Source organism: Aquarana catesbeiana, linkage group LG01 (assembly GCF_042186555.1).
Source record: "Aquarana catesbeiana isolate 2022-GZ linkage group LG01, ASM4218655v1, whole genome shotgun sequence".
Lineage (NCBI taxonomy): Eukaryota > Metazoa > Chordata > Amphibia > Anura > Ranidae > Aquarana > Aquarana catesbeiana.
In genome coordinates this window covers 964,476,769-964,501,993 of record NC_133324.1, presented here as the reverse complement: position 1 = coordinate 964,501,993, position 25,225 = coordinate 964,476,769, and the positions used below count along the sequence as shown (strand labels likewise).

Below are 25,225 nucleotides of genomic sequence, written 5' to 3'. Positions count from 1 at the left end.
TGCTTTCCCACGTATTACTTGTATTTATGGATGAGCCCGATATTCGAGTCTAATGTAAGCTCGACGTGAACATCGGGTGTTCGCCAAATTTAGAACATTATGGGTTGTTTGTGGGAAATTCGAGCACCCATGGAACGCCCCAAAATTTGCACTGCGAGATCGCCAATGATCACAGATCGAGATCGCAGTACATTGACTGTGGCTGATTGGCCAAAGTATGCACCTAACCTGCATGCCTTGACCAATCAGAGCGTGCTCTGCTGTGAGGGTGCCAATCATGGCTCAGGGGGCTAAGTCAATGCCCCACACTATGTAAGGCTGCTTACATAGCAGCCATATATAGTGTAATGGCATATCTAAATACTGGCAATATACATACAAATCATTGAAAAAAAATGACATGAGTCCCCCCCCCAGTCCGTTACCAGGCCCTGGCAGGTTGCAGGAAAAGGGGGGGCAAGAGAGCACCCCCCTCATCCTGAACCGTACCAGTTCATATGCCCTCAACATGGGGAAGGTGCTTTGGGGTCCAAAACACCTTGTTCCCATGTTGATGGGGACAAGGGCCTCTTCCCCACAACCCTTGCCCAGTAGTTGTGGGGGTCTGCAGGCGGGGGGCTTATCAGAATCTGGAAGCCCCCTTTAACAAGAGGGCCCCCAAATCCCGCCCCCCCCCATGTGAAGGGGGATAGGGTACATTGTACCCCTTCACATTCACCAAAAAAGTGTCAAAAAAGTAAAAATGACAGGAGACAGTTTTTCGACAATTCCTTTACTAAAAAAACTAAAATAAAAAAGTGTCCTGTGATGCAAATTCATCTTCAATCACAGCGCCGACGACCCAAGAGAAAAATAAAATAAAAATCTCCGCCTCCATGGGAGGCGTCCCGCTGACTGCAGCCTTTTCACAATGACAGCTGTTATATACAGTAGCTGTGATTAAAGATGGATTTACATTGCGGGACAATTTTTATTTTTTTTAATAAAGGAATTGTCAAAAACTGTCTCCTGTCATTTTTACTTTTGACACTTTTTTACCCGATACTCATTCACATGGGGGGGTGGGATCTGGCGGCCCCCTTGTTAAAGGGGGCTTTCAGATTCCGATAAGCCCCCTGCCCATAGACCCCCATAACCACCGGGCAAGGGTTGTGGGGTAGAGGCCCTTGTCTACAATCAACATGGGGACAAGGAGTTTTGGGGGACCCCAAGCACTCTCTCCATGTTGAGGGCATTTGGCCTGTTACGGTTCAGGAGGGGGGCACTCTCTCGCCCCCCGCCTTTTCCTGCGGTCTGCCAGGTTGCGTGCTCGGATAATTGTCTGGTATGGATTTGGGGGGGGGGCCCATGCCATTTTTTTTTTTTGGCGCGGGGTTCCCCTTAAAATCCATACCAGACCTGAAAGGCCTGATATGGATTTTGAGGGGGCCCCCACGCCATTTTTTATATCATCAAGGGTTCTGGTAAAAAAGGCTGGGGCATAGACGCTACATCCTTGGGAACCTTGAGTTGGCCTTCCACAAGGGCTCACTACCATAGGAACCTGAAACAGAACCAATATATCCAGACACCATGTGAGCAATCTGATTATACATCATAGTTAACCCCTTCATGCCTAAGGGTAAAATAGATCCTAATGCCTAAGCCCAATTTTGCATCTTTGACATGTATTAGTAAAACCGTACATATCATCACAATTTCTTAATGTATCCAGGTGGATTATACCTTGTTTTTTTCCAGACAATTTGGGCTTTCATTTGGGGTAAATGGTAATGGATATCTCCTGATTTTTTTTTTATTATCTAAGGAAAACTGGCCCAAAGTAGTAAAACAAAACATTTTTTTTGAATTAACTGTATATTTCTTGCTACTACCATAACCTACCACCAAAGAACATCTCAAAATAAATTCTCCTGCTCCTGAAGATTGCAGTGATATCACATATGTGTGTGTTAGTTAGACAGAGAAGTAGAGCTGGTGCAGGAAAGGGCTGAGGTAGTGTCTCAGTCCCAAATTAGTATGCACAGCACAGAGAAAAATATTTTGCCCACAGGACTTTTAAAGAGCCACACCTCAAACAATATCTATAAAAAATATGAAAAATTTATTGACATACATTTAAAAACACACATTGCACAGTAACTGGATTAACATGAGTAGTGCTACATTGAAATCAAATAGAAAGAAATTAGTATGTGGGACCTAGAGGCACCATATAGATACCACCATCCATCTCAAGCAGCTGTGCAACTGGTCTCAACGCGTTTCGGAAGATGGATCTCGCTTCTTCAGGAGAAGCATGGGAAAGTATCTGGAGATGAAAATGCATCAATGAACAACTGTATTAAGAGGAAAAAAAAAAAAAAAAAATATATATATATATATATATATATATATATATATATATATATATATACACATATATGTCTGAATGTCCACAACTTACAATTAATTCCAAATACTGGCCAGCTCGCACCCAATTGGTGATCAGACTGCAAAATGAAAGGTAGACTCCAATGTAACAGTATATATGGTAACATACAGAATGTCTCCGCAGAACGTGGCAATAGGTCCAGTACTCTTCCCCCTGGGAGCTGTGAAGGGGCGGGGGGATGGTAAAAATGTGATATGCTCACAGACTAAATTCCCTAGCGGTCAGTGTGGAATCCAACAAGGAAGGGAAAAAAAACTCCACGCACCTAAAATAATAATATACAATAATATAAAAAGAATCAATACATGAAAATAAAAATAAAATAAAGTAAATGAAGTGAAAGTGATGACTTTGTATGTATGATCAATAGGAGTATAGAAACTTATGTCTTTGGATAACCAGTGACTGAACATTGAAATGTTGAAAAAGCGATAATCAAATTGGACCATTAGACAAGTCTGCAATTTCTTACAGAATATGTGATAGTGGTACTAGCTTATCTCAAGTGCACAATCAGTACATAGAAAGGAGTGAAAGAGTGAAGTGAAGATGAGTGCATGTGTGTGTGTGTAATGAGGTGCAAATGTGATGCCGATATACCATTAATAGGTGAGCTGCCATGCCAATATTGTCTAAGTGTAACAAAAATGCTGCACACATGTATGAAGCTCATGAAAAAAGTTTATAGATGTACATGAATGTTGGTAGTGCATATAATAACTAATGTGACATAGCTAAACAGTGTTCAATATAAAGAATTATCCGCAACAAACCAAACCATATTGAGCTGGCATGAATGCTATAAATCAATAGCAAACCAAACCAGTGACCATAAAATGAAAACATAACCCCTAGATAGACGTCCCAATGTAACCTACCCTTAGGGGAAAGAGGGACCAACACGGACAACCGGAGGTCCGCACAGATGAACGCACAGCAATCAACCCACACAGGAGTCTGGACTAAATAGTCCTGATCTCCGGGGGCCCCGCCCATTCAGCGTCAGCCCATTCAGTGCCATCATGGTGGTAGTCCACCAATGGACTCGCAGAGGTATGAGGGAATGGGGAGGTCCCACCATCACCCCCTTCCATGCCGATGGAAAATAATCTCACCGTGCGAGCACATCTGTGAGTGTCAGGTGTGCACAATCGCCACATTGCTCTGCAGTAACTAGGGTGCACCAAAAGCACCATAGGGGGCCAGCAGGTCCTGCAGGGAAAAGCAGTGGTAGGACCACACAGCTGCCTCTCCTTTACCTCTGCTATACCACTGAAATGTTCCATCAACTGATCCATCCCATCACACACAATCACTTTACTCCACACACTGCATATAATGTATAATGATCTGCTTTTACCTTCCGGTTTCATAGGTTACTGTAAAAAGCCGACCCTTGGAAATGTGTCCAGTTTTTATGTAAACAAGAGGAATTATAATAAGGGAGAATGGATAGCAGTACAATGTTTACCTGGATATTTACCATCATCTAAAACAATGAGATGTGACAACCCCGGCTCTTCTCGGGAGTGGACTCCTCCCACTATTACCTGTATAGGTGAGTATAACAACAGAGGACACTTCCGTCATGAATATGGTATGGGAACTGAACTATGCATGCTATATTCAGAAGAAAATAAACTACCTTAAAGTCATATAAAGTCTAACTTTTTTGTTTTTTGAGATCCCTTCTCCAGCACACACAGATAGATCTTTTCCTGGAGATATTCCATCTCCAGCACACACATTCGTCTTTTCCCAGGGCAATCCCATCTCCAGTATACACATTGGTCTTTCTCCAGGGAGATCCCACCTCCAGCACACGTATCAGTCTTTCCCCGATGAGATCCTATCTCCAGCACACAAGTTGGTCCTTCTACAGTGAGATCCCACTCCAGTACATACATTGGTACTTCATTAGTTCCCACCCCAGTACACACATTGGTCTTTCCCCAGTGAGATCCCACCTCCAGCACACACATTGGTCTTTTCCCAGTGAGATCCCACCCCCAGCACACACATTGGTATTTTCCCAGCGAGATCCCACCTCCAGCACACACATGAGTCTTTGTCCAGTAAGCTCCCACCTCCAGAGTACACATTGGTCTTTCCCCAATGCACAGAGAGGTCTTTCCTCAGTAACAACTCACTGTGTTACACAATTCACACACAATTCACACACAATTCACACTTCACTGCACAAATGACATTAAACATTGTCCATGTCTTTCTGTAGACCTTGCACACTGAGCCTGTGCACAAAGTCTAGAGGTTCAGCAGCATCCCCCTTCTCCACAGAAGGAACGTTGCTTTCCAATGGAGGATTTTTCAGTTCCTGTATGCCCACCTCACCATTCTGGATGAGCTGCATGTTCTGTCCAAATCTAAGTTCAGACCGGTTATTCGCTGTTCAGATGATTCATGAACTTTATGGATGTTCGGTGGGAACTCTGCAGGTGAATGTCCCATAATGCATTGCAAAAGTTGTCATTGGCCAAAACCTTACACCTGACCTCTGTCCAGTCATGGTATGAAGCTAAGTTGGAGATCTCTCAGATGCTCTCTCAGCAGCCCTTGGTCATGGTGTGGGAGTTAAATGATAGTGAGGGATGGCTTACATGCTTTTAGGGTGACAGTAGTGTTAGATAATGTACTGTGCTATTAGTGCTTTCTGCTTACAATATCAGTACTATATCCTGTGCTATATACAGTATTATATTCTGTGCTATATGCAGTACTACCGTATATTCTGTGCTATTTACAGTACTATAGCCTGTGCTATTTACAGCATTAGTGATATGTACAGTACTATATACTGTGCTATATACAGTTTTTGTATTACTGTATGTACCATATCAGTCCTATATACATAGTGCTATATTCTATGCTGTATATTTTATATGGATACATGACCGTGAATTCTAGTTTGTGGAGCTTGGGAGTGTAGAGTGTAAGTTCACCTGCATTCACTGTGATGTCCTTAAAAATTGTACTTCTCTTTAACACTGCATACAGCTTTAAGGCATCCCCCCAAGCCTGTATTTTAAAGGATTGTGTATTTTTAATGTTGCCCTCCAAGCCATGTGAAAAGGCCCCTATACCTACTGTACGGTACTGAAAGATAAAACCTGGCTTTTGTACACACCCCCATGGCAGTGCCTTATTTTCCATGCCTGTTGCTTGACAATAGCTTATGGATTAGTCCTACAAATTGGCAGAATTTATTAGCAGAATTTGCCCCCATAGCCTTTTTAGGGGTTCACAGTTTTTGGGTTTACCAGGTTTTCAGCATGGCTCACAAAACAGTTCCCGAATCAAACTCAGGTTTCTTCAATCATCACTACTCTTCATATCATACCCTAGACAGGCCTTTCTTAACCTTTCCAACACAAAGGAACCCTTGAAATAACTTTCCGGTCTCAGGTAACCCTGCTAAAAATGTTGATACTCACGATACATTACTGTTATTGTGAGTGGGAAGAATGCTCCTTACACTTGTGGACATTGGGAAGAATTACCCTCTTACAGATCGCTAAAAAGATGAATAGTGTCAGTGGGAACTTATCTGAGAGGCAGAGATTGCTCATTGCTCAAGGAACCCTTAGCAACCTCTGGAGGACCCCTGATTGAGAAACCCTGCCTTAGAGTGACTTCACTGAAAATACACAGAGCTTGGGTAAGTTAAATTGTGACAAGGAAATTGGGAAAATAAGGAGAAACACCCAGTCTAGTGAAAATAAAATTATATTTTAGGATCTTCTATGGCACCTGATGGATATATAAGTAAAATGTACACTTCAATAACCTACATGTCACAGGAGGGGGCAGGTCATGGGTTCCCGCAATATCAGAACTCCTCCATAATCTGCTCCATACTGATGGCTTCTTGATAAATGTTCTAATAATTGTCTTCATAGAATACTGGACAGATCCCAGGAATTTCCCATAATGAGGAGGTCAGACCATGGTCCATTTACCACTGAAGGGTCCTATCAACTGATACATCCCATCACACACAATTACTTTACTCCTCACACTGTATATAATGTATAATGACATGCTTTTATCTTCTTATTTACCAGCTCTGTGTAAACAGCCAACTATAGACAATGTGGACCCTCACTTTATGAACAAGGGGTATTATAATAAGGGAGACACGATAACAATACGGTGCAACGTTGGATATTATGCGACATCCAGCTCAATGAGATGTGACAACCCTCAAGCCTCCCTGGAGTGGATTCCTTCCACTGTTACCTGTATAAGTGAGTACAAGAACACGTCCATCATACACACAGTATGAGTACTGAACTCTGTACAGTTTATTCAGAACAAATGTACATATCCTTCCTTAATGTCGTACTCAATCCTAACTTTACTTTATTCAAGAAAGTTCATTGTGTATAGTCTGCTTCCTTGAATGTTTGCATTTTTCCTTGGGTGGATGATTCCACAGCCGCTGCACCCCACTCCTGTTGGTCTCCCTTAGGCAGTCACTCCTAAAGAGACACCTGTGCACACGCTCTCCTGGCTGGGGCTGTGTGTTTCCATTGCACACACAGCACCTAGCAAGCTAATCCCCTGCTCCCTCCACTCAGGTATTGACAGTCAGCTGCAAGAGCCAATCATTTGGCTACCCTCACCTCTTCCTTCTGCAACCCCGGAGTTTTGGGGAGCAATGCAGCTCTCGGAATGCCCAACAAGTGTGAGAGAGACACCAGGTAAGTATTTGGGGATGGATAGTAGCACCAGTACTGGGGCACTTTACACTTATTCTATAAATGCATTAAGATAAACATGTTTAGCCTTTAGTACTACTTAAATTATAGAAGATGTTTCTACTTTCACATTGCCATTTGTCCTTTGTGGATTCTGCCTCCATAACAGTTGAACAGAGCATGCTGAATCAGTGAAATCACACTTCAATCAAACACATATTGGTTTTTCCCCAGTGAGATTCCACCTCCAGCCCACACATTGGTCTTTCAACAGTGAAATCAGATCACAACTCCAGCACACACATTGGCTTTTTTTCCAGTGAGATCCCACCGCAAGCATACAGATGGCTCTTTCTTATTGAGATCCCACCTCCAAAATACACATAAAGGACTTACCCCAGTGAGATCCCACCCCCAGCACCCAGATAGGTCTTTCCCCAGTGAGATCCCACCTCCAGCACACACATTGTTTTTTCTCCAGTGAGATCCCACCACCAGCACAAAGATAGCCCTTTCCCCAGAGACTCCTCATTGCATAATACCCCCAATCCACCACACAAATGACATACTGAACAGTGTCCATGTCTTTCCATAGAAATTGCTCACTGAGCCTTTATACAATGTCTAGTGGTTCAACAGCATCCCCCTTCTCTGCAGAAGAAATATCTCTCATTACTTTCCAGTGGAGGGTTCCTTGTTGCCCACCTCACCATTGGAATGAGCTGATTGCACAGTCCACAAGTTTGGACCGAACATTTGCTGCTAGGTTGTTCAAACGAATCACAGACTTTCAGGTTGTTCAGTGATACATACACACAATGCATTGCAAAAGTCATCATTGGTCAAAGTCGTGAACCTAATCTCTGGCCAGTGGTGGTTTGGGGCTAAGTTGAAACCCACACACTATAAAATGTGTTCTCTCAGCTGCCCTTTGCCATGGTGAGGGAGTTTAGTGAGAGAGAGATGGCTGACATTGTCTTTAGGGGAAGAGGGTTGTATAGAGTACTGTGCTACTAGTACTTTGTGTTTACAATGTCAGTGTTATATCCTGTGCTATTTACAGTATTGGGGCCATATTCAATACTATATCCTGTGCTGTATAAAGTACTTTATCTTGTGCTATATACAGTATCAGCATCATATGCAGTACTATATACAGTATTGGTGCTATATACAGTGCTATATCCTGTGTTACAGTATGGGTGCTATATACAGTACTATGACCTGTGCTATATACAGAATTGGTGCTATATATAGTACTAGGGATGGGCCAAACAACCCCCTGTTCAGTTCGCACCAGATCTTTCGAACATCGCGAAAGTTCCGAACCGAATAACAAATGGAAGGGCAGCCTGATTTTGTAGGAGGAGTCGGGATGTATTTAAACCGTCCCTCCTTCCTCCTTGCCTGTCGACGGTGTCTCTCGTGTTGCAATGGTGGCTCCGTCATCACTTCCGGTTTCGGGACTTCCGATATTTGTTCAGCGTGATGGCAGCTCGGGTTGGGCTGCAGCAGGTTTAGATTGTTTCTCTAGGCACTCACGCCTGCGGTTTATGCGGGTGGGAGTCTCAAGTGGGTGCTGCCTGCCTTTTCACACACAGGTCAGGTCAGGTGAATGGTTCGATCAGTTGGGCAGCGCCCAGCCTCGGTCTCCAGAGCCGGCTCCTCCACCCTCGGTAAATCTTTATTTTCTCACCCCACTGCAGAGCGCTGCTCCATCATCCGATTCCCCTCCATCCCCCCACCGGTCATCCCCGTTTCAGGTTCGCACGGATTGAGTTGGTCATTTTTAATTGGCTTCTGTAGTGGCAAGTTGTCACGTACCTGGTGGTGGAGCCCAGAATGCAAGGAGTAGCCTCTCGTGTGCCTCTGGTTCGAGAGCCCCTGATAGAGAAGACAGGGACTCAAGAGCGCAGGGGGCCACAAGTGCTTGGTAAGTGGCAGGTGTAGGGTTGATCCGGACCTCTGGTGCAGCAGCAGAAGAACTATCAGGAACACTGGATCCACCGACAGGAACTCAGGAACAACAGGCAACTGGGAGGTGTTCTGTAGTACAACTGAAAGCACTCAACGAAGTCAGACAGGCCGGGTCAAAACACAGGTAAGCAGAGCAGGTACAAACGGAACCAGGAGAGTAGTCAGGGCACGGACCGGGTCGGCAACAGACAGGCAGGTAATAACTGGAGGATGAGGCAGGAGAATCGTCAGACAGGCCGAGGTCAGAGACTGGCAGCAAACAGGAGAAGTCAGGAACGAGCCGGGTAAACAGGAATCAGGTAAACAGGTATAGAAGCTTAGGGTCACAGGGAACGCTGTAGACCGGACAGCAAGGAAGCATGCTGACAGGTACCTTTAAATAGGCCTAATGGCGCCAAAGGCTGTCACACCGCACGTCTGCGCGCCGCCGCGTGCACACGTGCACGCCCGAGTACCGATCGTACGTGCCCGTTCGTCTCATCGTGTACCCGCGTACACCCGCTCGTATTAGCGCGCACCCGCATGCGTCCGTTCGTGTCAACGCGTCTCCGAACGCGTCCTCTGGTCCTACTGACAATAGTTCTGTTAACCGATCTTCCGCCGACGGCTGAACTAACAGGACGTCTTCCATGACATTGCCCCCTCCCAAGGGGCAGCCTCCGGATGCCCAAATGTGCCATCTTACTTGGATGAGATCTTTTAAAGGCAAGTATCAATCTCCTAGCATGGATGTTGGACTCCGGCTCCCAGGAGTTTTCCTCAGGCCCATACCCCTTCCACTTTACCAGGAACTGGACTTGGTTACGTCTCTTCCTACAATCCAGAATGGACTCGACCTCATATTCAGTTTCTCCGTCAATGATCACGGGTTCAGGGGGATTGACCCTCCGGTTGACAAAGGGATCAGGAACTGCGGGTTTGAGTAGGGCAACATGAAAGACCGGATGAATCCGGAATGATTCTGGTAGCTTTAGTTCGTAGGCCACATTATTAATTTTTCTTGTCACTGGAAAAGGACCCACGAACTTGGGACCCAATTTTTTGGAAGGACAGGCCAATCTTAGATTCAAAGTAGATAGCCAAACCAAATCTCCAGGTTTAAGATCAAGCTCCCCCCTTCTCTTCTTATCAAACACCTCTTTGTTGTAGTTCTGGGTCCTTGCCATAGTCTCTTGCAGAAGCTTATTATTCGATTCAAAGAAGTTTAGGTTTTCTTGAACAGCTGGTACTGGACACTCCGGAATGTTAGTGGACAAGAACAGAGGATGGAAACCATAATTTGCAAAAAATGGTGTTTGTTTTGTAGCGGAGTGAACAGAGTTATTGTATGCAAATTCGGCAAGGGGAAGAAGCGGGGCCCAATCATCCTGGGAGAACGAGGAAAAGCAGCGCAGATACTGCTCCAGCGTCTGATTCGTTCTCTCCGTCTGGCCATTTGTTTGGGGGTGATAGGCAGAAGAGAAGGCAAGATCAATTTTCAGGGATTCACAGAGAGCTCTCCAAAACCTCGAGGTGAATTGTACCCCCCGATCGGAAGTAATATTGGCAGGGATGCCATGAAGCCTCACCACCTCCTTAATAAATGTCCTGGCAGTTTCCACAGCAGTAGGAGTACCTTTCATTGGTAAGAAATGTGCCATCTTGGATAATCTATCCACAATTACGAAGATCGTAGTGTAACTTTCAGAAGGTGGCAACTCGACAATAAAATCCATGGAGATCATCCTCCATGGTTTCTCCGGGACAGATAGTGGTTTTAACAGGCCCCAGGCCTTAGACTTGCTACCTTTATTTTGGATACAGGTGACACATGCTTCCACGTAGTCCTTGCAGTCCTTTCTTAATGATGGCCACCAGAACGTGCGCTGAAGAAGTTCAGATGTTTTATGTACTCCAAAGTGGCCAGCTAACATATGGTCATGGCAAGAACTAAGAGCTGCCGTTCGCACCTCCTGAGGTACGAAGATCCTATCCTTAAACCACAGAAGATCATCTCTGGCCTGTAGAGTTGTATCAGGTGGAGCGGAAACACTCCTGGAGGCTTGCTTAATCTGTGACAGTAGATCCCCTTGGAGTAACAGAAAGTTCCCTGCGGACAAGATGGTATCTGGTGGGGAAGGTGCTTCCGAATCGCTGTACATCCGTGACAGAGCGTCAGGCTTGATATTTTTTGACCCGGGGCGGTAGGTAATATGAAAAGAAAATCTAGTAAAAAACAGTGCCCATCTGGCCTGTCGTGGTTTCAACCTCTTGGCAGTCTTTAAATATTCTAGATTCTTGTGATCTGTATAAACAAGAATCGGGTGGGCTGCTCCCTCTAACAGGTATCGCCATTCCTCCAACGCAGCTTTGATCGCTAACAATTCTCGATCACCCACGTCATAGTTCCTTTTTGCTTCTGATAATTTACGGGAAAAAAAAGCGACTGGGTGCAGAAGAGCCCTAGGCCCCTGTCTTTGGGAGAGTACTGCACCGACCGCTATCTCCGAAGCGTCCACCTCCAGGATGTAGGGTAACGTGGAATCAGGATGTTTTAAAACTGAAGCTGAGACAAACAGATCCTTCAGCGTAGTAAAGGCCGTCTGAGCTTCCGTAGACCAGTGGAACTTGAGGCCCTGTTGGGTCAATCTTGTAATGGGAGCAATGATGGTGGAGAATCCCTTGATGAATTTTCTATAAAAATTCGCAAATCCCACGAAACGTTGAATCCCTTTCTTGTCAGTGGGAGCGGGCCAGTCCAGAATGGCGGAGACCTTCTGAGGGTCCATTTTGATGCCTTCCACAGAGATAATAAGACCAAGGAACTGAATACTCTCCTGCTCGAAGACACATTTCTCAGGCTTGGCGTAAAGGCCGTGCAGGCGAAGTCGGGTCAAAACGTTTCTGACATGTTCACGGTGTTCAACTAGGGAAGAAGAGAAGATTAGAATGTCATCTAGATAAATAACAACAAACAGATCAAGGTAGTCTCTGAAAATGTCATTTACAAAATGCTGAAATGTGGCAGGAGCATTACAGAGTCCGAAAGGCATAACTAAATATTCGAAGTGCCCAAACCGGGTACGGAAAGCAGTCTTCCATTCGTCTCCCTTGCGAATGCGGACAAGGTTGTAGGCACCACGAAGATCCAATTTTGAAAATACTACTGCAGACCCCAGCCTCTGAAAAAGTTCTGGCACTAATGGTAAGGGATAGCGGTTCTTGATTGTAATTTTATTGAGTGCCCGATAATCTACACAAGGGCGCAAGGAATGGTCTTTCTTTTCCACAAAAAAGATTCCTGCTCCTGCCGGAGATGTGGAAGGTTGGATGAAGCCTTTCTTAAGATTATCGTCAATGTAAGTCTTTAATACTCCTAGTTCTAACTCTGATAAAGGAAATATTCTCCCAAAAGGAATCTCTGCCCCTGGGAGAAGCTCAATCGGACAGTCATATGGCCGGTGGGGGGGAAGGGTCTCGGCCCCTTTTTGACTGAAAACGTCCAGAAAGCTATGGTAGACTTCCGGTACAACTTGACGGGTCTCGGCATCAGTTTCCATGCACAACAGGGCAGAGGGAGCTTGAGTAACTTCTGGTAGACAGTGTTGGTGGCAATAAGAGGAAGGAAATTCAATTTTCCCTGAGGCCCAATCAACTTGTGGATTATGGGCCTTGAGCCAAGGCATGCCCAATATGATGGGGAATAGAGGAGATTCAATGACGTCCAGGCAAAGTAGCTCTTGATGAGTGCCAGCAATGGTGGTGAGCATGGGTACTGTTTCCTGGGTTACTGGTCCTGATCTGAGGGTAGAACCATCGGCCAGATATACTGAAAGTCCTTTCGCCCTGGGCCGGATGGGAATATGATGTCTGGAAGCGAAGGACAAGTCTATAAAGCCGCTGCAGGCCCCGGAATCAATGATAGCGCTGGTTGGTATATTCCCTCCTGGGAGCTGTAAAAGAAGCGGGACAGCCAGGTGAGACATATTATTCAGTGAAGCTGGGGTAAGAGCAGGAGAAACAGAGAGGCACTTACGAAGCTTGGCCGGGCATGTCCGTACAAAGTGTCCAGGTTCCCCGCAATATAGGCACAGGTTACCAGCCCGACGGCGTTGGCGCTCTTCAGGAGTGAGGGATGGTCGTAAGAGTCCCAGCTGCATTGGTTCTGGTGTATCTGAAGTCATGGTAGTAGAAGCTGGAGGAGCGGAGTGGGGAGAACTAGGCACCCGGGGCAGCATCCAGACAGGACGAGCAGGGCCAGAAGATCGCTCTGTATGTCGTTCTCTTAGACGTCTGTCTATTTGGATGGAAAGGTCTATGAGGTCCTCTAGAGTCTCAGGAAGGCCCACTCGGGCTAGTTCATCCTTCAAGGATTCTGAAAGGCCCATACGGAACTGATACCGTAGGGCGGCATTGTTCCAATTTGTATCTGAACTCCAGCGTCTGAATTCTGATGCATAGTCCTCAACAGGTCTGCGGCCTTGCTGTAGGGTGTGCAAGGCTGTCTCTGCCGTGGCAGTCAGCTGTGGGTCTTCATATAGGGATGACATAGCCCGAAAGAAGGTATCCAGAGTATCAAGTGAGGTGTCTTTCTTTTCTAACAAGCGATGGGCCCAGGACTGGGGCTCGCCGGTCAGCAGCGAGATCACGAACCCCACCTTGGTGGCTTCCAGGGAGAAAGTCCTTGGTTGAAGGGCAAAAAAGAGCTCACATGAGTTGCGGAAGGACCTGAATTTGCTCCGGTTACCCGAAAATCTTTCAGGCGTGGGGACCCTGGGTTCAGGAGGCAACATGACCACTGATGGTGAAGCAGAAGTCCCGGATGCTGGAGGTGTAGAAGCTGCTAGGGCCTGGACTTGGCCTTCCAGTTGGGTGTAGCCTTCTTGTAGACTCTTTACTGCCTGGGTAAGTCCAGCAAGATGGCGGCAGAGTTCATCCATAGGAGAGGCTCCCTGCGTGGGCTCAGACATGGCTGTCCGGTACTGTCACGTACCTGGTGGTGGAGCCCAGAATGCAAGGAGTAGCCTCTCGTGTGCCTCTGGTTCGAGAGCCCCTGATAGAGAAGACAGGGACTCAAGAGCGCAGGGGGCCACAAGTGCTTGGTAAGTGGCAGGTGTAGGGTTGATCCGGACCTCTGGTGCAGCAGCAGAAGAACTATCAGGAACACTGGATCCACCGACAGGAACTCAGGAACAACAGGCAACTGGGAGGTGTTCTCTAGTACAACTGAAAGCACTCAACGAAGTCAGACAGGCCGGGTCAAAACACAGGTAAGCAGAGCAGGTACAAACGGAACCAGGAGAGTAGTCAGGGCACGGACCGGGTCGGCAACAGACAGGCAGGTAATAACTGGAGGATGAGGCAGGAGAATCGTCAGACAGGCCGAGGTCAGAGACTGGCAGCAAACAGGAGAAGTCAGGAACGAGCCGGGTAAACAGGAATCAGGTAAACAGGTATACTGGAAGCTTAGGGTCACAGGGAACGCTGTAGACCGGACAGCAAGGAAGCATGCTGACAGGTACCTTTAAATAGGCCTAATGGCGCCAAAGGCTGTCACACCGCACGTCTGCGCGCCGCCGCGTGCACACGTGCACGCCCGAGTACCGATCGTACGTGCCCGTTCGTCTCATCGTGTACCCGCGTACACCCGCTCGTATTAGCGCGCACCCGCATGCGTCCGTTCGTGTCAACGCGTCTCCGAACGCGTCCTCTGGTCCTACTGACAATAGTTCTGTTAACCGATCTTCCGCCGACGGCTGAACTAACAGGACGTCTTCCATGACACAAGTCTCCTCATCCGTGTTACATCTCGGTTTCTGTTCAATAAGTTATCACTTGCCTGACATGTTTTCAGGTTCATTGTAACCACGTCACAAGTTCATACGTCATGACATCTCACTACTCGCTTCACTTGCCTGACACGTCTTCAAGTTGCATAGGCCTGAGTTTACGTTTTAATTTGCCTGATGTGCCTCAGGTAACTCGGCTTGGCTAGTTTCTTGAGACTGGTACATTTTCAGTCCGTCACAACGTACATTTCTTATTTTCATTTTATTCATGAGTCAGGTTCATCTACACCTTAGGTCTCTCGGCAACACTCCACTGCATAGGTTACCTATCACGTTATGGGTGCCAAAGGATTGAGTTAATCGTTTCTAATTGGCTTGTATAGTGGCAAGTCTCCTCATCCGTTCGCTCATGACCACTTCACAAGTTCATACGTCATGACATCTCACTACTCGCATCACTTGCCTGACATGTCTTCAGGTTGGATAGGCCTGAGTTTACTTTTTTAATTTGCCTGGTGTGCCTCAGGTAACTTGGTTTGGCTAGTTTCTTGAGACTGGTACGTACATTCCTTTCATTATCATTTCATACACAAGTCAGGTTCATATCTACACATTAGATCTCACGGCAATGCTCCTCAGCAAGGTTACTTATTACGTTCTTGGGTTCCAAAGCTTTGAGACAATTATTTTTAACTGGCTCGTATAGTGGCAAATCTCCTCATCTGTTTCTCACATGTCTTGTCACGAGTTCATACGTCATGACATCACACTTCTCTTGTCTCTTGCCTGACACGTCTTCAGGTTGCATAGGCCTGATTTATGTTTTTAATCTGCCTCACATGCCTCAGGTATCTCGGCCTTGCTAGTTTCTGGAGAGTGTCACATTTTTAGTCCTGCATAACGGTTACTTTGTCATTTATTCTCGGTCACCTTCATATCAGTAGCAGTAAGGGCAGCATGAGATTTTCCTTTTTCATAAGGTAGGTTGGGATTCATTTGGTTAACTCTTGTTTATGACAGTGTTTGTTCTCGTTTGCATAGGTCATCTCACCGGCAGCAGATATTGAAGACTTTGCCTCCATCCATCTGGCTTCAGTTAGGGGTTCTGTACATGGCTCTCCCATGTAGTATGCTGTCAGGTAGTCATCCACTGTGTGGGCGATTTCCTCCTCATCATAGTTTTCAAAAAGGGTCCCGCTGTTCTACGGGAACTAACGTCATTTTCCTCTGTGCCCACGTCCCTCGGATGGCAAGGGGAGATGGTTGGGCCTTTGATCGCATGGACAATCAGTCTACCTCAGGTGGTGTCAAACAGTTCCAGGTCTTTACTCTTTGTTGTATGTAGGCTGATTTGGCTGCCCTTTCAGTTCCATTTTTCAATTACTATAGGTTCATCAGTAAGGTAGTGTTTACAGCAGCAGATGTTCTGTCTCATTTTAGTTACCCGATTTTCCAGCAGGTCCGAGCCATGTACCCCTGTGTTAAAACGTCCTGGCTTTCGTGCTACAATTGAAGCTTGGTCTACAGGTCATTGTCAGTTTAAACCTAGGAAGACTGGTTACACGGCCTGGTATACCTTCCAGGTTTTTCCGTCTCAGTGTCCTAGGTTCTATTTGTTACATACATTCTATATCTACTTGCGTTCATTGCCTTTTGCCACTCTCAGCTCAAGCTTACCACAAGCTGGCTCCCGGTCACAGTCCTAGATCGACTCATGGTGGCATCAGCGGAAGTACCCAGGGACGGGCCACTTTGCTTGTCGTTGGTGCTCCCTTCTTCACTAGCGCAGTGCATAAAACATTGCCATACCCTGCTCCCATACCTAGGTTGGCCATTCTTTTTGGATAGGTGCAGTTTCTGCTGCTTTTCTCCAAGGGATTCGTGTTTCACGTTGGGGAGTAGTTAGGTAGGTGAAATTCAGCATGCATCTCCGGTAAGTCCCGGATTCACTTGTGGAGATGTCATGGGCGTTCATGCGGTTTGGCTGCTCAATGTCACATACGGTTACTTTTCATCATCATCCCCCTGTGCCTGGCATCCCACCACCTGTCACCATCTTCTCCATCCTCATCATCTCCCTGTGTCTGGCATCCCACATCCCCACCGCCTGTCACCATCATCTTCATCCTCATCATCCCCCTGTGCCTGGCATCCCACATCCCCACCGCCTGTCACCATCATCTTCATCCTCATCATCCCCCTGTGCCTGGCATCCCACATCCCCACCGCCTGTCACCATCATCTTCATCCTCATGATCCCCCTGTGCCTGGCATCCCACATCCCCACCGCCTGTCATCATCATCTCCATCCTCATCATCCCCCTGTGCCTGGCATCCCACCACCTGTCACCATCTTCTCCATCCTCATCATCTCCCTGTGCCTGGCATCCCACATCCCCACCGCCTGTCACCATCATCTTCATCCTCATCATCCCCCTGTGCCTGGCATCCCACATCCCCACCGCCTGTCACCACCATCTCCATCCTCATCATCCCCCTGTGCCTGGCATCCCACATCCCCACCGCCTGTCACCATCATCTCCATCCTCATCATCCCCCTGTGCCTGGCATCCCACCACCTGTCACCATCTTCTCCATCCTCATCATCTCCCTGTGCCTGGCATCCCACATACCCACCGCCTGTCACCATCATCTTCATCCTCATCATCCCCCTGTGCCTGGCATCCCACATACCCACCGCCTGTCACCATCATCTTCATCCTCATCATCCCCCTGTGCCTGGCATCCCACATCCCCACCGCCTGTCACCATCATCTCCATCCTCATCATCCCCCTGTGCCTGGCATCCCACATCCCCACCGTCTGTCACCATCATCTTCATCCTCATCATCCCCCTGTGCCTGGCATCCCACATCCCCACCGCCTGTCACCATCATCTCCATCCTCATCATCCACCTGTGCCTGGAATCCCACCACCTGTCAACATCATCTCCATCCTCATCATCCCCCTGTGCCTGGCATCCCACATCCCCACCGTCTGTCACCATCATCTCCATCCTCATCATCCCCCTGTGCCTGGCATCCCACATCCCCACCGCCTGTCACCATCATCTTCATCCTCATCATCCCCCTGTGCCTGGCATCCCACATCCCCACCGCCTGTCACCATCATCTCCATCCGCATCATCCCCCTGTGCCTGGCATCCCACATCCCCACCGCCTGTCACCATCATCTCCATCCTCATCATCCCCCTGTGCCTGGAATTCCACCACCTGTCAACATCATCTCCATCCTCATCATCCCCCTGTGCCTGGCATCCCACATCCCCACCGCCTGTCACCATCATCTCCATCCTCATCATCCCCCTGTGCCTGGCATCCCACATCCCCACCGCCTGTCACCATCATCTCCATCCTCATCATCCCCCTGTGCCTGGCATCCCACATCCCCACCGCCTGTCACCATCATCTCCATCCTCATCATCCCCCTGTGCCTGGCATCCCACATCCCCACCGCTTGTCACCATCATCTCCATCCTCATCATCCCCCTGTGCCTGGCATCCCACATCCCCACCGCCTGTCACCATCATCTCCATCCTCATCATCCCCCTGTGCCTGGCATCCCACATCCCCACCGCCTGTCACCATCATCTCCATCCTCATCATCCCCCTGTGCCTGGCATCCCACATCCCCACCGCCTGTCACCATCATCTCCATCCTCATCATCCCCCTGTGCCTGGCATCACACATTCCCACCGCCTGTCACCATCATCTTCATCCTCATCATCCCCCTGTGCCTGGCATCCCACATTCCCACCGCCTGTCACCATCATCTTCATCCTCATCATCCCCCTGTGCCTGGCATCCCACATCCTCACCACCTGTCACCATCATCTCCATCCTCATCATCCCCCTGTGCCTGGCATCCCACATCCCCACCGCCTGTCACCATTATCTCCATCCTCATCATCCCCCTCTGCTGACACCCTACCACCCCACTCATTGTCATTAACATCCCCATCATCCCTCTCTACCCAACCTCTTGCATCCTACCTCTCTGCCTCCAGTCATTATCATCCTCACCCCTCCTGTACCCCACCTCTGGCATCTTATCACCTTACCCCCAATTATTATAGGGGAGATATGATCTCTGCCTTTCACACCAATGCTGCCACCATCACCCCAAACTGCATCCAACCAACTGTACCCTTGCATCACACACCACAATACTGCACTGCAACCCAGTGAGAGGTAATGATGTGCTGTAACCTCTAGCAGCCAATCCGTAAGCAGTAATAATCTGCAGTAACCTTTAGTAACCAATCAGTAAGTGGTAATAATCTGCAGTAACCTCTAGCAACCAATGAGTGAGCGGTAATGAGGTGCAGTAACCTCTAGCAACCAATCAACGAGTGGTAATATTGTGCAGTAACCTCTAGCAACCAATCAGTGAGTGGGTAATATATATATATGTTTAATGATATTTGATTAAAGCGTAATTGGTTAGAGAAAAGGCACTGTGAATTCATAGTTCATAGGATTTAAGGCTCTTACTATATGTAATTCATACAATTAATTTCTGTCGCTTTAATTATTTTTCCCATTTTGGGCATGAGTGGGGCCTCGTGTCTAAGATTTGCCTAAGGCCTCACAAAGCCTAGAGCCGCCTCTGATGAAACTTATTATAGCCTAATTACCCCAACTTAAATCCCTGTGAGAAGGAAAAAGAAGAAAAAAAAAAAAGGGAGCGAAAAAGGGGGGAAGATTTCCCTTCCCTCTTCCTTCAGTTTATAGTGTTCGTGTATTTATTAATTAATTATTTAATTACGAAATAGTGCAAGAGGCCTTATTGGCCCGACTGTCCAAAATAGTGTATTTATCACTTAACACTCGTGTATTATATGAGGCTTTTAATGGCCTAATTACCCCAACTTAAACCCGTGAGGGAGGGAAAAGGATGAGAAAAAAAAAAAAAAAAACACTCAATAACCCCACACACCAAAAAAAACCCCTCCTTGTGAAGGATCAGCGTATAAATATAATATCAATATATAAATAAATTTAGTGTTTCATTTTCAAGGTCAGTCTCTATTATTATACATGTTCATAATGACTTAACCATATCCTCCCTCTCCTATTCAGCAATATTCCTCTTTTCTTACATCTCCTTAGCACAGTATTCCCATCCCGCCCATGTCTTTTCAAATTTTTCTTGTTGGTCCTTCACTACATGAACCCATCTCTCCGCTTCCATTATTAAATTGACTTCATTTCTCCACTCTATTACTGTAGGGCCTTGGACTTGCCTCCAATACTTCGGTATAATTTTTTTCGCTGCATTTAATAAGTGCGGGGTTATACTTTTCCGATAAGTTTTAGTGGACCTGGGCATCCCATGAAATAAGTACTGTAACGGTTTAAACTCCAGGGGCCCGGCGGTCAGTTTCTCGATCCATGGGGCCACTGACTCCCAAAATGACTTAATTACTGGGCATGTCCACCACAAATGGAGAAATGTACCCCTCTGTCCACAACCTCTTCAGCACCTATCACTTATTGTTGGAAACATTTGTGCTAGTTTAACTGAAGTCCTGTACCATCTTGCCAGAAACTTATATGCCATTTCCTGCACTTTTGAACTTATGGATGTGGTAAACGTTAATAAGATCATCTTTTTAATTTGTGTGTTTGTCAATACCTGGTCCATTTTCATCTCCCATTCCCTTACAAAATATGGAATTGTCCCTTCCTGCCCACTGAGAATCACTCTGTACATTTGTGATAGCATGTGTTTAGATTCCGACATTTGTGCACATTGCCTTTCAAACTTAGTGAGTGAATTCGTAGATCTTATTAAGGGCTTTATTTTATTGAAAAAACTTGTCATTTGATGATATTTCCACTCCGCCAGATGTATTGTCCCAAATCTTGACACCATTTCTGTCAAAGGTAATAGGACTCCACTCGGGGCAAACTTGCCACACGTGGTGTCCCCATCCCTACCCCATGCCCCCAGATACCCCGTCTCCTCCCCCGGAGGGAACCAAAGGAATCCCTCCAGAGGAGCCAAAGGGGATACCCGGGGAGCATATTTACCTCTCCTATTCAACCTATCCCAAACTTCCAGCGAGTTCAGTGTTAACGGTGACGCCCACTGGGAAAGCCTTCTTAGAGAGCTTTGAATCTAAGGTGCTCCTGCCAGATTTCTCCCTGCCATTGACATTTCTACTTGAACCCATAGTTTTTTCTGTGCGTCATGGCACCAATTCAGAATCCGAACTAGGGTCATGGCCTTATAGTATAATGTTATGTCTGGTAGTCCCAAGCCCCCCTCTGCCTTATTCCTTTGCAAGATATCATAGGCCAATCTAGGTCTTTTATCATTCCATACAAAGGCCACAAACAACCTACGCATTTGTTTGAAGAGGGTCTCCGGTATCTTAATTGGTACAGTATGCAGTATATAAATTATTCTGGGTAATATACTAATTTTTATGGCACTAATTCTCCCAAATCAAGTTAAATATTGGCCCTTTTTCTTTTTAATCTTCTGTTATCTCTTTCAGTAGTGAGCCATAGCTAAGTTCATATAATAGTTTCTGGTCTGCGCTAATATGTACCCCCAAGTACACCAAAGACTCTCTGTTCCAGACAAATGGGTATGTACGTCTCAGTGACCTTTCGATTGCTGCCGGAACATAACTAGGAAGGATAATCGACTTCTCAAAATTAATTTTAAAATTAGATACAGTACCAAATTTTTGTACTTCCACCATAAGTGCAGCTATAGAAGTCTGTGGAGCGAAGAGAAAAAAAAGGAGATTGTCCGCATATGCTGCTACCTTATGTTCCACAAGGCCCATGCACTTCCCAATTATCTCCCTATTATTCCTTATTTTACGTAGGAATGGCTCCATTGTTATCGCAAATAATAAAGGGGATAACGGGCACCCTTGCCTCGTGCCATTTCATATGTTGAAGCAGTCTGACAATGTGCCGTTTACCTTGATCCTTGCTCTAGGTTCTGCATACAAAGACATAATCCATCCCATCATTCGTTCCCCCAGGCCTACCCTCCTCAATGAGAGAGAAAAAAATATTGACTCGCGCTTAGCAAACTGGTGAATATGTGGCTAAGAGGTGCCACACCAAAAAAACTGAATACAATATATACATGAATGAAATGTTGTACCAAACTATAACACACACGATATAGGAAAGTATAGGGGAATACATAAGCCCCTCTGGTGAACAGTGCGGTAATGTAACACAAACAGTGCAATCAAACTTCAAAATGAGTCCATGTGTGATGGATATAAACCAGGGAGTAGATCATTAAGGTCCATATGGAAGGAAACCCAAAAAAATGATAGACAGTCCCAGGTGATTCAAATATGTAAGGTCTTATGCCCCGTACACACGGTCGGATTTTCCGATGGAAAATGTCCGATCGGAGCATGTTGTCGGAAATTGCGACCGTGTGTGGGCTCCATCGGACATTTTTCATCGGATTTTCCGACACACAAAGTTGGACAGCAGGAGATAAAATTTTCCGACAACAAAATCCGATCGCGCCAATTCCGACCGTGTGTGGCCTGTTCCGACGCACAAAGTGCCACGCATGCTCAGAAGAAATTCCGAGACGGGACAGCTCATTCTGGTAAACTTAGCGTTCGCAATGGATACAGCACTTTCGTCACGCTGCAATGTTAAAAATGGTTTAATACAGCGCACTCTCTTCTTCTTTATAATGTGACAATAATTAAGTAGTTTTGCTGCTCATATTCACACACACTTCTCACAAAGTTTTATTTGTGTTTTTTTAGTGGGATTCCCTGAATATATTGTTATTAGTTGTCACATCTGACAGTTTTATATTATTTTTTTTTTTTGGATTTTCAGCCTTTTTTTTTCTTTAATGTTTGGATTTTTTCCAAGGCTGATCTTTGTTCAATGTTATTTTTACTCCAGAATATTTTTGTGTGTGTTTTGTGTGTCAAGTTACCCCAACACCATTGATATCTTGTATTATTTAATCTCCAGGAGATTGTTTGGTGTTGGTGTCCCTTGTTCATTTCACATTGTATATTTGAAATGTACCTGAATCCTCACAAACCAACTGTCCTTTTTGAAGTAAAACACATAGGAGAGTATAATTCAAAACAAAAATCCTTTATTAACGGATCAGAACCAAACAAAGAGGAAGGCAACACTGGATCAACATGAGAAATTAGCGAAGCCTGGGACCCCCACGGCAGACATCAATTCTTCAACATCAAAATTGGTGGCCTGAGGAGTCCATATGTAAGGGAGGGCAGTCTGGTCCAGAATTCGCAGAGATCCAGATAGCAGCAGATGAAATATGTGTCCCCAGGCTGTGGTACCACAAGAGGCTGCATTTTTTGGCCGACCAGACTGAACCCAGGGCAATCACTGTCTGGTCTTCCTTCCACGCTTCCTTCCGGGCTGTGGCTGTGCAGTTGGAGATGTGGGAGGAGGAGGAGTAGGACCTGGAGGAGGAGGAGGACTGGGGGGACCTGGAGGAGAGGGAGGAGGAGGAGGACCTGCAGGAGGAGGAGGAAGAGGACCTGCAGGAGGAGGAGCATCACAAAGGTGTGTCTGAGGTGTCATTTGGCCCCTCATACCTTTCTCAAGAGCCTCCAATATGAGGGCCTCACACATGGCTTGTTGGCCCTCCTCCATCCTCTGCATTTTATATGCAATGAAGGCAGCAATGTTCTCCTCCATGGTGTGGGGTGCTCCCAGGACCTCTGTAGCCCTCCAAAAGAATCCTATAGCAGCCTCCTCTAGGGCACTCCTCCTACTGCCACTTTCTCTTTTCAGGGGGGGTGGAGTGACCTGCAGATCAGCCAGTCGGTTCGGCCCGGCCACATCCTGGCTGAGACTTCCCTGTGTATGAAAAAGGGACATGGTTGTAATGTTTTGCATCATCAATCGCAATCCTAAATTAGTACTCCCAACTAACATCTAGTTAACATCATTGATCGGAGAAGCAGAAATATTTAGAGGAATGCTATACCTGGCTCAATCTGGGCTCCTCCACATGTGGCCTGGAAGGCCCAGGTTGGGCGTCAGAAGCCTCAGCTGGGGGGGAAGGAAGCGTGGAAGGAAGACTGGAGAGGGATGGCCTGGGTTCAGTCTGGCCTGCCAGAAAGTGCAGTCTGTCGTAGTACAACATCCTGGGGATGTAGATGTCATCTGCTGCTCCGGATCTCTGTGAATCCAGGACCTTCTTGCGCTCCCTTAGATATGTGCTCCTCAGGCAACCAATTAATATCTTTAAATAGGTGATGTCTGCCGTGGGGATCACCTGCTTCACAATTTCACACAATTGCTCCAGTGCTGCCTTCCTCTTTGCTTGGTTCTTGAAATGGGGGTCGGTAATCTCCCACAGACAGGGCAGCTCCCTTAGAATCTCTACGAATACTGACACGAAGTCATTATCTTTGAGTAGCATATCCATGTTCACTGCAAGACACAACACAAGACAAAGCCTAATGTCAGACAAAACTCTCCTAATCTTGTTACAATATAGGCCTCAATCTAGAAGCAGTATAGGCACAAGTTTGTCTCTTACCTTCGTTCTTACGATCGGCGCGTCCAATGCTCCTTCCTCCGCTCACAGATCGTACGTAATACGCACGCGTGTTATGCTTTATACACACTGCGCATGCGTGTAACTCCGCCCGCCCCTGACGTTCTTTCTATTCTATTCCCCGCCCCTTTTCTTTCGGCGCAGTGGGGGAAGAGCACATGGCGGAGTCACAGCAGGTGTGTGCTAATTGCAGGAACGAGGAGGAGGAGGAGGAAAGCCCGGATCCGGACACGTCCCGATCCAGAAGGAGACGTTTTAAGGCCACAAATATGTCCTTTGGGGAGATGTTGGAGATGGTCGACATCATGAGGAAGTCCGACTATGACGGGAAGTATGGGCCTTACCCCTACCCCAATATCCGAAAGGCCAAGATCATGGCGAAAGTGATCGGGAGTCTTCTGAGGAATTTCGGGGTCCGAAGATCGAAAGATCAGCTCAGGAAGCGGTGGTCGGACCTGAAATTAAGAGAGCCAGAGCAGTACCGAAAGATCCGGAAAGTGCTGCAAAAAAGTAAGTAGTTGTGCTGTGTTCCTATTCTTTCTGTCTTTATTACGTTCGTTCTGCTCCATATGCTTTTATTAATTGTAATGTTTAAAAGGGCAACTTTAATGTTCATGGGCCCATTATTCGTTCGTATCAAACATTTTTCTTTCGGCCTCTAAAACATCATTGTTTAGGCCATATGCATTTTCCCACATTTTTTTTTGGGCCTACTTGGATGCCAAATATTTGTTTGTGTAGATGGGTTT

The 25,225-nt window shown here is 46.5% G+C and overlaps 1 protein-coding gene across 9 annotated transcripts in view; it reads left to right on the top strand.

Moving 5' to 3' along the window:
• The window catches only part of LOC141122014 (C4b-binding protein alpha chain-like), a 341,346-nt gene that overhangs the window by 199,754 nt on the left and 116,367 nt on the right, over positions 1-25,225 (top strand). For all 9 annotated transcript variants that reach the window (XM_073611817.1, XM_073611832.1, XM_073611852.1 and 6 more), the window contains 2 exons: positions 3,810-3,992; positions 6,517-6,699. In XM_073611817.1, the coding sequence (XP_073467918.1) occupies positions 3,810-3,992; positions 6,517-6,699 (366 nt within the window). The remainder of the gene's footprint in view (positions 1-3,809; positions 3,993-6,516; positions 6,700-25,225) is intronic.